We start from the raw sequence: 13,528 nt of genomic DNA, 5'->3' as shown, positions 1-13,528 counted from the left end.
AGTGAGAGTAATAACTGAAGTTGTTTTCAAGTTTAACACGGTTATCTTTTGTCTCAAAGTCTTTTTTGTGATTCTTTCAACTGACTTCTCTTGTTGCACCACTGAGAAGACTTCCAGCTTTCTTCATCCAAAATGATGTCATGCTGAGGTGCTTTGCTTACTGTCTTCTATTGTGTCCAGTACAGCTGGATGTATTTGACATTTCAAAAGCCCCAGATCACTTAGGGTGGGTTTTTTCAGCACACAGTTTCGCTGAGCATAGATTATATCTTAACGATGCAGAATGTTAGTTCAGTGCTTTGTTAGGTAAAATCTTCCTTGGTTTTAATCTCTATGCAGTAGATACACAATTATTTATAACAGTTGAGGGCTAACAGATAGTAGACAAGCAACAGAAGAAGTATAGGTGTAAGGAATTAGAAGTGAGATCAAGAATGGTGTGGTGAAAATTAATACAAGAGAGGCAGGTGATTTCTCTGGAGGCAACAAGTTTGAACCTGATTTTATTTTCTTGGTGATGCATGCAGCATCTGTGAGACAATGGCCATAAATGAAATAGTGGCCATAAAATGAGAAAGGAGATAAGATATAAGGAAAATGCTTTGCACCATGAGGACAGCCACGCACTGTAACAGGACGATGAGGGAGGCTATGCAGTCTCTGTTCTTGGCATTTTTCAAGATGGTGTTGTTGTAGAATTTAGGGATTTATGAAAATTAATATGGAAGTATGGGTATTAATTTTAAAAAATTAATAACTTTTTATTAATATGGATAATTGCCAAAGCTGGATTAAATAGGTTCACTGTATGGCTGGAATACAGATTTTTACAGTGGGAGTGTACAATATTTAGGCAATATAACAATGTTAACAATTTTAAGAAAACTGGGAGGAATAACAGGAAAAGAGAGAATCCCCTGGTGCAAAATGGCACTTGACCACAGCAGGGGGGAGACTCAACCAGAACTGTTAACACAGGAGGAAATAAACTGGTTAGTCACAAAGGGTTCTACCCCAAGTAGGGGTTGCTGCTGCTGTATTAGCTGTTGAGGCTTTTGGGGGCTCTCTTGTGTGCCAAGCAAAGCTGGTTGCTGGCAGGGATGCCATGCAGTCTTCAATGCTGGTCTGGCTCCAGCAGGATGGCAGGCAATACGACACATTCAGCGAAGGGCTCTTGTGTCCTCCTGGGTAACCTGAGGTACGGCATGAATTCTAGTTGCAAGGGGAAGGGAGGCTTGGATCCTAAGGTTCTTGGCTTCTTGGCTTGCACTGAGTAGGGCTTGTGGCTTCTATCCCAGGTCTTGGACCAGGCAACGCGAGGCAAGCCAACTCAAGGCAAGGCAATTCAGGCAAGGCAGGTCCAAGCAGGCAAGGCGAATACAAATCAGCCTGTATTTATCACTTGCCCGAGATTCAGTTGGGCCAGTAGGGCAACTGAAGCCAGCAAACAGTTACCCAAAGAAATGGGACTCTGCCAAGCTGTGGCCATGAAAGGCAGAAACATAGGCCTGGTCTGGGAGAAGCAGTGGCCAGTACACGTGCTCTTAGCCCAAAAGGAGACTTGTTTACCCAAACATGTTGGGCCTGTGCTTTTGTCCCTTTTTCCGTGTTACCCCAACTCCTGCAGGAGGGAGGCAGGGAGAGCGGGACCATGTCTAGACGCATCAGGACCTGTCTGGATTTGTGCTGGGCCCGTTTGGCCCTACCATGACAGGTGCTCAACAAATCCCTGAGCAATCTGTTCTGAACAGGATTTGTTGATTCTGTGTTGATGAGGAAGTTGATCAAAATGACCTCTTAGGGTCCCTTCCAACCCAAAGGGATCTTCTTTTGCTCCACTGACATAAGCCAATATTAGACTTCTTCATAGCATATACTTTAGTAACCCCATTAGAAATTAGGTTATCTCCCTGCTTCACATAGAATACATTAAAGTCATGCTTCTTCAAAAGCAACATTCTGAGAGACTACAGAGAAAATACATTGTTTTCCACAAATGTAACTGATGTTGACAAAGTCAGTGTTAAGAGCTGCCAAAATTTAATTGAATCATGTAAACTTAATTCACCACTTCTGGGTCCAAGCATATGGAATCATATTCTCATTACATGCTAGATTTTTTCAGTGGGATGAGCATCTCAATGTGTAAAGTGAATAGATCCAAAGAAACTTAATAACAGTTATACACAGTAACAGAATCTGTAACAGAAATAGCTGACAAGGTACAGTGTAGATTAAGAGCTGTACTTGCTGTGTACTTGTGGCTATAAAGTGGAATGATTTGAAGAACGTAAACAGTATCTGGATTTTTAATGTAACTTACCATAAATTTATTCAAGAAGTATGGATGAATTGCTTTGTGTCAGAGGACTTTCCAGTTCTTAATAGTGTTAATACCAGTAAAATATGTTTATTCTCAGAGGAGTTTGTTAAAATCAGTAATTTGTGCAAGGCCATTAGATACTCTTAAAAATCAAAATTCAAGAATGCTTTTTTTCCCAAATGATTTGTATTTGTAGACAAACACAGAATATCATAGTATCAAAGAATGCTTGAGGCAGGAAGGCACTTCTGGAGATCATGTAGTCCAATCACAGAATCATAGTATCAATAAGGTTGGAAAAGACCTCAAAGACCATCAAGTCCAACCGGTCACCCAAGACCTCATGACTACTGAAAGATGGCTTCAAGTGCTCAGAGCAGGGTCAGCCAGAGCAGGTGTCTCAGGACCATGTCTAGCTAGGTTTTTAGTATCTTCAAGGAAGGAGACTCCATAGTCTCCTGGTCAGCTTGCTCTACTGTTTAGACACCCTGTCAGTAAAAACCATTTTGCTCTTACCTGTGTTTCAATTTGTGCCCATTGCCGGTTGTCCTGTCACTTGGTGCCACTGAGAAGATTCTGGCAGTATTTGTTCTTACATCTGTGAGGTATTTATACACATGGCTGAGATTCCTGCAGCCTTTTCTACTCAAGAATGAATTGTTGACTCATAATCTTGCCCTTCAGGACTCCCTGGGCCTTCTCTGCAGAACTGCTTTCTAGGATGCCTGCAGGGTATTCCTGCCCAGTTGCGGGATCATCATCACTGAATCTTTGCTTCATTTATTAAATGACTAAGAGGTGTGAGGGATGGCTGGTCACTAAAAGACAGCAAGCTAGAATGAAAGCACACAAAGACAGCTACCAGGGCAAGAGCTTCTACAGTCAGGATTCATCTCACACTACCCCAGCGAGGGAGCAGTCAGCTGTGATGCTGTCAGCCTTGCTGAGCCAGGAAGCTGGGTTATCAGACATATACAAATGATTGCTGTGCAGCTTGAAATCAGAAAAGTTTATTGTGGTACAGTGGTAATGCTAATCCTAAACAAAATTTTAAAAAGCCAACATGAATATGCTTTAACAACAACAGCAACAACCACAAAAAGTTAAAGGCTAGATTTTGACATGACTGTTCTTTGTGCAGAATGAGTAATGTAATTTGTATTTTTAACAGTACAGCCTCAAATAATACAACTTAAAAATGAAACCACGTTTGAAAATGGGAAAGCCACCCTCATCTGTGAAGCAGAAGGAGAACCTATCCCAGAGATTACTTGGAAAAGGGCCATTGATGGAATTACTTTCTCTGAAGGTGACAAGGTAAATCAGCCTTTAATGTCTAAAATAACTAAATATGTATTCTGTGGCTAATCTTTTTGTAAGGAGAAAATTAATTTAGAGAGAGATTATTTCTGGATTCTTACATAATTTAAAGGAATTGCTGCTTTCCAAAGTGATAAGGAAGATGTGGAGCTTCTAAATTTTAAATTAAAAGAAAAAAACATCTGAAGAAAAAGGAACTAAAGTAATTAATCTCATCAGGCTTAAATTTTCATACACAATCCCTGCTGCGGGTTTCAGTTTCATCTTGACCATAATGGGCTGCCAGTAGCCCTTCTTGACTATGTTTGGGCTGTCTGTTTTTTCTCAAAAGACAGTGGAGCTTATAGAAATCTGAAAGAAAAAATATGTGGGAGTTCTTTATTTCCCACCTCTGATAGGTTGTTGGTTTTTTTCCCTATTTTTCCATTTTCATTTATTTTTCTCACAAAGAACAAGTAATTTATAGCTACAAATTGAGCCTATTTTCCCATTTTGTTTTTCCATTTTCATGTTTTGTTACAGAAGTTGAGCAGAGAAAGGTTACAGAGACCGGTTACAGTTTGACAACATTTCAGTTACTGGAGGAATAAGAGCTGTAATTAGATGGAATGATGAAAGCAGCTAGTTGTTTCTATGTAGCTTCTTTTCTTTCCTGTTTAAAAATCATTTTCTTTTGGTATTTGAGCTAGTATTCTCAATTTCTTTTCATAGTCTACAGAATCTCTCTTTGCTTTTTAAAGTTTGAGACACCAGCTTTCTGTATGGCTAATTCAGAATTTTTGCTCTGGATAATCAAATAGCAAAGTACAGTCTTCTTACAGATGTTTGCATAGTCATAGCTGTGCTTTAAAATGACAGACCTATAAGGCAATCATGCCACTGTGGGATTCAGATAGATAGTAGATCACTCTTTCTATAGGGAATTGTTTTATAGAGAATGTTAAGAAAGTCTGTGCTTCCATTATTTGTGTTCTCAAGTAGAATGTCTCACCTGGTGTAGTCTTTGATGTGAACTCTTCTGGAACTGACATAGCTTATGTGAGGCTCTGTCTACCATTTTCCTGCTCTGTGATTCCCATTTTTGAACAACATAATAGTACTTGTGTAATATTTTTCCCAGTAGTTACATTAAACCAAAACAGTTTCTCTCCTCCTTAACTATTTCAAGCCAAAGGTCATCTTTCTGACCAGCAAAGACTACACTTGTTTCAAAGGCTACAAGCATAGAATCTTTCACTTGTTTGGAATGTTCCTAAAGTAACTTTATTATATCCAAAATTGAAAGTGAGAGATAGTCACCGAAACAAGTTTTAAATGTTGGTGCAGTTGAAAAATGAAATTTATTATTATTGCTTATCTAGGAGAATATTGCAATCTTAATTCCATCTACAGGTGGTTAAACTGTCTAGACCTGTTCCTGTAGCATTCTCTGAACTGTGATTCAGCTGAACAATATTTACAACCAAATTAAAACCTACATTCACTTTCTACTAGTGTGCTGACATACTGTGTGCGTGGAAGATAAAAAGAATGAGTGTAAATGCAGTTATACAGTGCTCTTTTGTTCTTGCCAATGAAATAACTCTATGTATTTTGCTCACGGGCAAGTTTTTGCAGAATGTTGAATAAATGTTTTGAAATGTTGTCTATGTTCTTGAGCTATAAAATACGCTGCTCCATTTGCTCTGTAGTTCACCAGCTCTAGGATGCCAAAGCCTTGGCTTTTGCTTTCATACCAAATTAGGTGAATAGGGAACAAGACTGGCAGTGATTAAATTACTGAATAGTCATTGAATATTATAGGAATGTTTTGCACAAAGACACAGAAAAGGTGAACTGAAGAAATCAGGAGACAAGGAAGGAGTTTGTTACATAGTTCTAAGTTGAATTTTTATTGCTTATATGTAACAACCTTTCAAGTAATGTCCAGTCACCAGACATACTTGCATAAACATAAAAACTATCAAGCATTCAGTGAATTAATCTTTGGAGCTTTTTACCAGCTTTAAGCATGTTTTGATATAGACTGCACTATATCCATCGTTTTTATTTGAGAATATCTTCAGAGAATTCAACACAATCCATGACAGGGATGATTTTTTTTCCATAAAAGGTGGAAGGACTGTTCTAACAATAATACTAACTTGATCAAAATTCACAGAAAGTGTTCTTAATTTTTAATTATACTTCTTTGACTTTCAGCGTATAGTTCCTCAAATGCAAGTATACTCATGGATAAGATTGAATGCGAGATCATTCTTAGCCTGCATGGATTCCAAGTGTTTTCTTTCAAATGCTAGATAGGTCTTATAACCTAGACATAGGCTTTTCTGAGTTTTTAAATTATTATGTCCAAGAGAATGGAAAATACGTACCAAAGTCATAGATCAAAGAAGTAACCCTGCTGGGCTTAAGTAGGATAATGTTAATGAGTAAGAGGGTCTATAATTATCTGTTAGGAAAATAGAGCTTTGATAAAAGATTTTCAGTATATCAGAAGTGTGTGTTTGAAAGTTGAAGCCAAGTGAGTTCAGAAACAGAGAAGCCTTTTCCTTTGTCCTTTTTATCAGTTAGACTTCAGAACAATCTTAGGCACAGTGTGTGGTCCTACTTCCATTGAGAATCTGAAATAAAAGGATCCTTTCCGTTCCTGTGAACTCTCTTGGAAGTTTAAATGGAAAGTTTTCCAGGCGGTAACATTAGGTGACCTCTGTAATGCTTTTATGACCTTTTATAAGCCATAAAAACATGATAGTGAATAAGCCTGAGTAAATGAATTCCCATGTATGACTGAAGGCATTTGGCTCACCCTTAAAGATTTGAAAGTGGATATGAAGGTTTAGTCCAAGACCTTTAGCTGCTGTTGCACAGTCAATCCAAAATTCTCTGCTTAGTGCATGCACTCTGCAACTGTATTTCTTGTTCCTGACACCTCAGCATTGCATGTCCTTTCACTCATTTGCCAGCCTGGCCGTGCTCCTTTCAGCTGTGATTAAAAATGACATGTTCCTACTTGCCTCTGTGTATCTAGCAGGCCTGGCCCTTTTCCCAGCAAAAAGAGGAGGCAGGAGTAGAGTTTATTTTTGTAGAACAGAAGGATAGTGATTGGATTGAATTTGCTGTAATCACTTTTAAAATGGATTTGGACATGCACATACATATCTACACATATCCCTGAAGGAGAGCATACCCTGATACTCTGATACAAAAATGTAATTGATTTCTGTGTGCATTGCAGAACTATGAGGGTAGAATGTCCTAGAATCTAATTCTAGCAGAAATGTGAAAGTTGACTGATGCTATTTGTAATTACCATTTCAAGACTTGTTTTGGAATCACACAGAATCAAAAAATGGTTGAGGTTGGAAGGGACCTCTGGAGATCATCTAGTCCAACTCCTCTGCTAAAGCAGTTTCACCTAGAGCAGGTTGAACAGGGCCACATTCAGGTAGGTTTTTAATATCTCCAGAGTAGGAGGCTTCACAGCCTTTCTGGGCAGCCTGTCACCACTAAGTAAAGATTGGCCCCATCCTCTTGGCACTTACTCTTTAGATATTTATAAGCCTTGAGAAAGTCCTCTCTCAGTCTTCTCCATGCTCTCTCAGGCTCTCCTTGCAAAAAAGATACTCCAGTTCCCTCAACATCTTTGTAGCCCACTGCTGGGCTCTCTCCAGTATTCCTATGTCACTCTTGAGCTGCAGATCCCAGAACTGGACACAGTACTCCAGATGTGGCCTTACTAGTGCAGAGCAGAGGGGGAAGAAAATCTCCTTTGATCTGCTGACTGTGCTCTTCCTAATTCACCCTAGGATAAGCTTACCTTCTTGGCCCCAAGAGCACAGTGCTGGCTCCTGTTTTAACTTGTTATCCATCAGGACTGTCAGGTCCTTCTCCTCAGGGCTGCTTTCCAGCAGATGCACCTCTAACCTGTACTGATGCATGGGTTTATTCCTCTCTACATGCAGGACTGTGTATTTGCCATTATTGAATCTTATTAGATTCCTCAAATAACAATGACAATAACAGATGGGGCTTCAGATGAGAGAATAGAATAGAATAGAATAGAATAGAATAGAATAGAATAGAATAGAATAGAATAGAATAGAATAGAATTAACCAGGTTGGAAAAGACCTTTGAGATTATCGAGTCCAACCTATCATCCAACACCATCTAATCAACTAAACCATGGCACCAAGCACCCCATCCAGTGTCTTCTTAAACACCTCCAGTGATGGTGACTCCACCAACTCCCTGGGCAGCAGATATGTTATGAGTGTATGGTTATTATTAATATTTAATATGTGGAGTGGTGAATAAAAATATTAATAACTTTATTAATAAGAATCACATGGAAATATTAATAAAACCTATTTACTGGTTCAAAATATTCGGTTGTGGAACAGATACCTCACCAGTAGGAACTTGTAACAATTTAAACAATATTAGAAAGATTTCTTTCTGAGCTACGGAAATCCTGGTCTTCTTAACTTAATCTCAGGAACTTTTATCCTTTGAATAGTTGGAAAAAATGTAAGGGAAAAGTCTCCTTGCCTTACTGAAAAAACACCTAATAAAATTGTTATAATCTGTTGCACCTACATGCCATGTGAAGAGCTTCTGCTTACAATATTACAGAATATTGTTGCTGTCATAATATTAGCACATTCCTATGGCTAGAACAGTTTGTGTAGCTAGCTGAAATTGGGTTTGATTATCCAGTTGAGACACTCTGCAAACAATTCAATTAGGCATCAAAGTTTTGTGTTGGCTTTTTGTGGTTTGGGGTTTTTTTATTTATTTTTATTTTTGTTCGTAACCCCAAAAGAATTATGTTGGGTTTCACACAGTCAGACGATGAGATAGAAGAGCAAGAATATTGTGATTATTAGAAAGTAAACAAATTGAGACTGAGTAGAAAGCAGGAGGCTTGTTTAAATATTACATAATTAGTGTTGTTGAGAATACGCAAATTTATACACTGTGGCATACACAAAACATGGAGCACATAGGAGCACTCCATTCTATACTCTCACCAGTCCTTTGATTCATATGTTTTGGGGCTCCTTCATCTCCTTTATGGCTTGCTCAACTACACTGATACAGAAATGGGAGAAATCTTCAGTTAACTACAAGGAGCTAAAAGGAAAGTGCGCAGTTTTGGAAGGTGGCAATATTTTAGTAAGAAGATTGATTTTTATCATAGAATCATAGAATCAATAAGGTTGGAAAAGACCTCAAAGATCATCAAGTCCAAGCTGTCACCCAAGAGCTCATGACTACTAAACCGTGGCACCAATTGCCATATCTAATCCCCACTTGAACACCTCCAGGGATGGCAACTCCACCACCTCTCTTGGCAGCCCATTCCAATAGCTAACACCTCTCTCTGTGAAGAACTTTCTCCTCACCTCTAGCCTAAACTTCCCCTGGCACAGTTTGAGACTGTGTCCTCTTGTTCTGGTGCTGATTGCCTGTGAGACGATACCAACCCACACCTGGCTACAACTTCCCTTCAGGTAGTTGTGGACAGCAGTTAAGTCTCCCCTGAGCCTCCTCCAGGCTAAACAATCCCAGCTCCCTTAGCCTCTCCTCATAGGGCTTGTGCTCGAGGCCTCTCACCAGCCTCATTGCCCTTCTCTGGACATATTCAAGAGTCTCAGTGTCCTTCTTTTGGAGAGGTAAGATTGAATGCAGTTAGAAATAAAGAGTGTCTTCCCTGGGTCAGCTGATGAAGAATTACAGTAGTAAAGCTGCTAGCCAGATATGGATATTTCGGTGTCTTTAAGTAGCTCAGTCACTCATCTGAATTCCACATGCTTCTTTAGGTAACAGTATCTGCAGTGATACATAAATGAAGCCAAAACTGAGGTTAAAAATTCGTTTCAGGTACTGAGCCTCAGCCACATGGCCAGAGGGCAGTTCATATTTGTTCCTCTTCTACAAGAGAAATTTAATGCTGTTACCCAAAGTAGAAGTGAGTGGCTTTGCATACCCGCATTTTATGATCCCTATGTCTATTCATGTTATATCACAGACAGTACTAATATTCCACTAGCTCGGAATTATCTCATTTATGCAAATTTTTCCTTTCAGTAAAACTTTTAAGATCATTTTCCACTGGGACAGAATGAAGTAAACAAAGTTCTTGGTTCTTTAAAGATGACAAAAAGCCAATAAAATGTAAAATTCAATATGTCTTCTGTATCCAGAGCTTAAACAACCTGTGGCAAGAAGGGTTGTTTTTATTTTAGGAACTTCACTAATTTAATCAATTGTTTCAAATTATGCTTTCAATGAAATACCTTTTTTTTTTTAATCCATTCTGTAAATGGATAATCTGATTTCTATCTAATTTATATTTTAAACTTAAAAAGTTGCCTCCCATTTATGTGGGTTATAGTGCAGCAATTACTTAATAAAATAGAGCCACGCAGGCTTGGAAATAGCATTTTTCCCCTTCCAATATTAGATTTTTCCATTTAGTCATCTGTTCATCTGTTACAATAATTAAGACTGAACTTATTGGGAACTTTTTATGGACCAATATTTCCTACACCACCAGCATAGCTTGGACTTGAATATCCATTCATTCCCTCCACTACACAAAAGATCATTTCATGACCTTTCTAAGTATCGGTTGTTCTATCTACTAACAGTTTAATAACTTTCAAATAGCTGGTACTTGTCTGATGCAGGAGAGATCCTGCAGCTGATGATGCAGCCACACTTTACAGACTGGTGTCATTTGGTAGTGTTCACTGCTGTACTGCTATATGACATTCGCAATAGATATCAGAAATGTTGCATTTTCTATGTGGAAACTCATAGGAAATGATCACAATGGCATGATGAGCGGTGTAATGCTGGAAAAATTTATTTTATATTACTAAAACTTGTCAGCATTTTTCCTGACCTGAAAAGAAGTTTGAAAACCCTTGTATATTAGTAGAAAATAAGTATTTAGACGTTTGGCAAAACCAGGATGAATGCAAGTTGCCTAGATTTTGTTTATCTATCTGGTTTTTGTTGTAACAAATTACCTAACCTCTAAGAAATTGTTCTTAATAGTTTATTAATGTTCTTAGTGCACTGTTAAAAACCCACATACTCCTTTCACATTTTTCCCTCTAACATCCTTGTGATGCCCATCCACAAGAAGGGCCAGTTGGATGAGCCAGGGAATTACAAAAATGTCAGCCTGACCTCAGTGCCAGGCAAGATTATGGAACAGGTCATCTTGAGTGCAATCACACAGCACTTACAGGATGGCTAAGGGATCAGGCCCAGCCAGCATGGATTTAGGAAGGGCAGGTCCTGCCTGACCAACCTGGTCTCCTTCTATGATCAGGTGACTGCTTGGTGGATGTGGGGCAGGCTGTGGATGTAGTCTACCTGGACTTCAACAAGGCCTTTGACACTGTCCCCCATGGCAAACTCCTGGCCAAGCTGTCAGCCTGTGGCTTGGACAGTAGCACTCCGCACTGGGTTAGGAACTGGCTGGAGGGCCAAGCCCAGAGAGTGGTGGTGAATGGTGCCACATCCAGCTGGCAGCCAGTCACTAGTGGTGTCCCTCAGGGATCAGTGCTGGTCCCCATGCTCCTTAATATCTTTGTTGATGATCTGGATGAGGGCATTGAGTCCATCATCAGTAAATTTGCAGCTGACACCAAGGTGGGGGCACGTGTTGATCTGTTAGAGGGTAGGAGAGCTCTGCAAAGTGACATTGGCAGACTGGAGAGATGGGCAGCGTCCAACAGCATGAGATTTAACACATCCAAGTGCCAGGTTCTACACATTGGCCACAACAGTGCAGTGCTACAGGCTGGGGTCATCGTGGCTGGAGAGCAGCCAGGCAGAAAGGGACCTGGGGGTACGGGTTGATAGTAGGCTGAACATGAGCCAGCAGTGTGCCCAGGTGGCCAAGAAGGCCAATGGCATCTTGGCCTGTATCAGGAATAGTGTGGCCAGCAGGAGCAGGGAAGTCATTGCACCCCTGTACACCGCATTGGTTAGGCCATACCTTCAGTACTGAGCCAGAAGCCTCATTTGAAGGTGATTAAAATTTATTCTCTGTGCTTTAATCTAGAAAATGTGAAAATAAGTACAGAATCTCATCAGAAACTACAGTTGCTTCCTTTAGGGCTTTTAAATGTAGAAAAGGGGAGGAAGAATTAGCATGTCATATGATTAGACAAATATAATAACTACAATATGAATACACAATATTATTTAGGATCACAGTTATCAGCGTTTCTCACAGAGGTGAGACTGGCCTGTAGTTCCCTAGGTCTTCCTTTTTATTTGCTTTTTAGTGATGGGGGTTATGTTATGTTTCCTTTTCCAGTCAGTGGGAACTTCACCATATTGCTATGACTTTTCAAATATGATGGAAAGCAGCTTGGCAACTTAATCTGCCAATTCCCTCAAGTCCCATGGATGGATCTTTTCAGGCCCCATGAACTTGTGCACATTGAAATTGTTTAGGTTGTCTCAAACCTGACCTTCACTTACAGTAGGCAGTTTTCCATTTTCCCAGTTCTGGATTTTTACCTGCTGTAATTTGAGCGGTGTGCTTAGAGCCCTTGTGAGTGAAGATGCAGGCAAAAAAAGTCATTGAGTACCTCAGCCTTATCCTTTCCCTGAAGGAAAGCTGGAATCCTAGCATTTGCTATTTCCTTGTTCTTTTCACAGTTCTGTAACTCACAGTGGGAAGTTTGGTGTAGTGCAGTGATACAGTTTCTCTGTACTAGTTACTTCTACAGCTGAAATAATTTTTACTTTAGGTTTGAGCTGACATAGACAGAGACAGGATCAGGTTGAGGCTTCTAGTCAGAATAGTCATACTTGTTGCTACTGATGCTTTACACATTTAATAGTGATTATTCTTGTTCAGATGCACAGAGATTGAGCAATCACTGAGGAATAAAGTCTGGGAAATCTGTTAGTATTTTGTGCCTGAGCAGTCCTAGATCCAGGAATAGATGCATTTTTAGAACTGTGTATTTATGTCAGAGTTATCCCTTACTCATCCTTTTTAAGACCTTGTGACTCCAATTTGCACTGAAGTTGCAAATGCTTCACAAACATTTTAAAGATTTAAAAATCTGGGGGACAGTCACCTGTGTCTCATTTTTATTTCTCCAAAGTATTGTTACAATAAAATTTGGTTGTCTGAAGTATGATGTAACTGTACAGTAAATCATTGGGTTTAGTGGCTGTTTTATCTGAGCTGTGTATTGGATAAGAACATCGTGCTTCATGGTCTTGTGCTTGAGAATTTTACTATTCTCAGTCCAAGCCACCTATGTTAGTGGATTCAAAGCAGTGTTGGAGCAGATTGAGATCATCAAAATTTGTAGGACTAAAACTGTTAAAACCAGTATGAGTGGAACACAATTCCTAATTGCAAAGTACATTACAGTTGTAATATTTCTGTTACAAACACTCATTAGTGGTTACTGTTGTGCCAACATTGATGCTTGTTTTTCTCTGCAAGCTTTTTCATATGATGCTAATAATTCTGCCAGTAATCATTAACCATTACTTCCTTGCGATTTGCATCTTCAGCAGAAGTAATCTTGAATGGCTGATCAGCATATTTTCCTCCCTTTATTATTTTTCTTTTGTACTCTTTTGTGAGTAAAAGCCAATCAAGGAGAAAAGCTCAGTTCTCTGTTTCATGTCTTAGTGAGTAGTTATGTTGTATTGGACATCCTGTGTCATCTCATTACTTAACAACTTCAGTTTGAAAGAAATGCCAGCATAAATCAATCAAATATCACATCATAATTGCTAAAAGTTTTATGAAGCATTCAAGAATACATTGTTCCTGAGATTATACATGCTGTTAATGACCTGCATATAACTCTCTACTATTTCCAATC

The 13,528-nt window shown here is 39.2% G+C and overlaps 1 protein-coding gene across 1 annotated transcript in view; it reads left to right on the top strand.

Annotated features, from left to right (window-relative positions):
* The window catches only part of NCAM2 (neural cell adhesion molecule 2), a 198,250-nt gene that overhangs the window by 110,928 nt on the left and 73,794 nt on the right, over positions 1 to 13,528 (top strand). Inside the window, exon 8 of the mRNA XM_054165884.1 lies at positions 3,495 to 3,640. Coding sequence (XP_054021859.1) covers positions 3,495 to 3,640 — 146 coding nt within the window. The remainder of the gene's footprint in view (positions 1 to 3,494; positions 3,641 to 13,528) is intronic.

This window comes from Dryobates pubescens, chromosome 12, assembly GCF_014839835.1.
Source record: "Dryobates pubescens isolate bDryPub1 chromosome 12, bDryPub1.pri, whole genome shotgun sequence".
Taxonomy (NCBI): domain Eukaryota; kingdom Metazoa; phylum Chordata; class Aves; order Piciformes; family Picidae; genus Dryobates; species Dryobates pubescens.
Note: the sequence above shows the minus strand (reverse complement) of the source record. Positions and strands in the feature narration are given on the sequence as shown.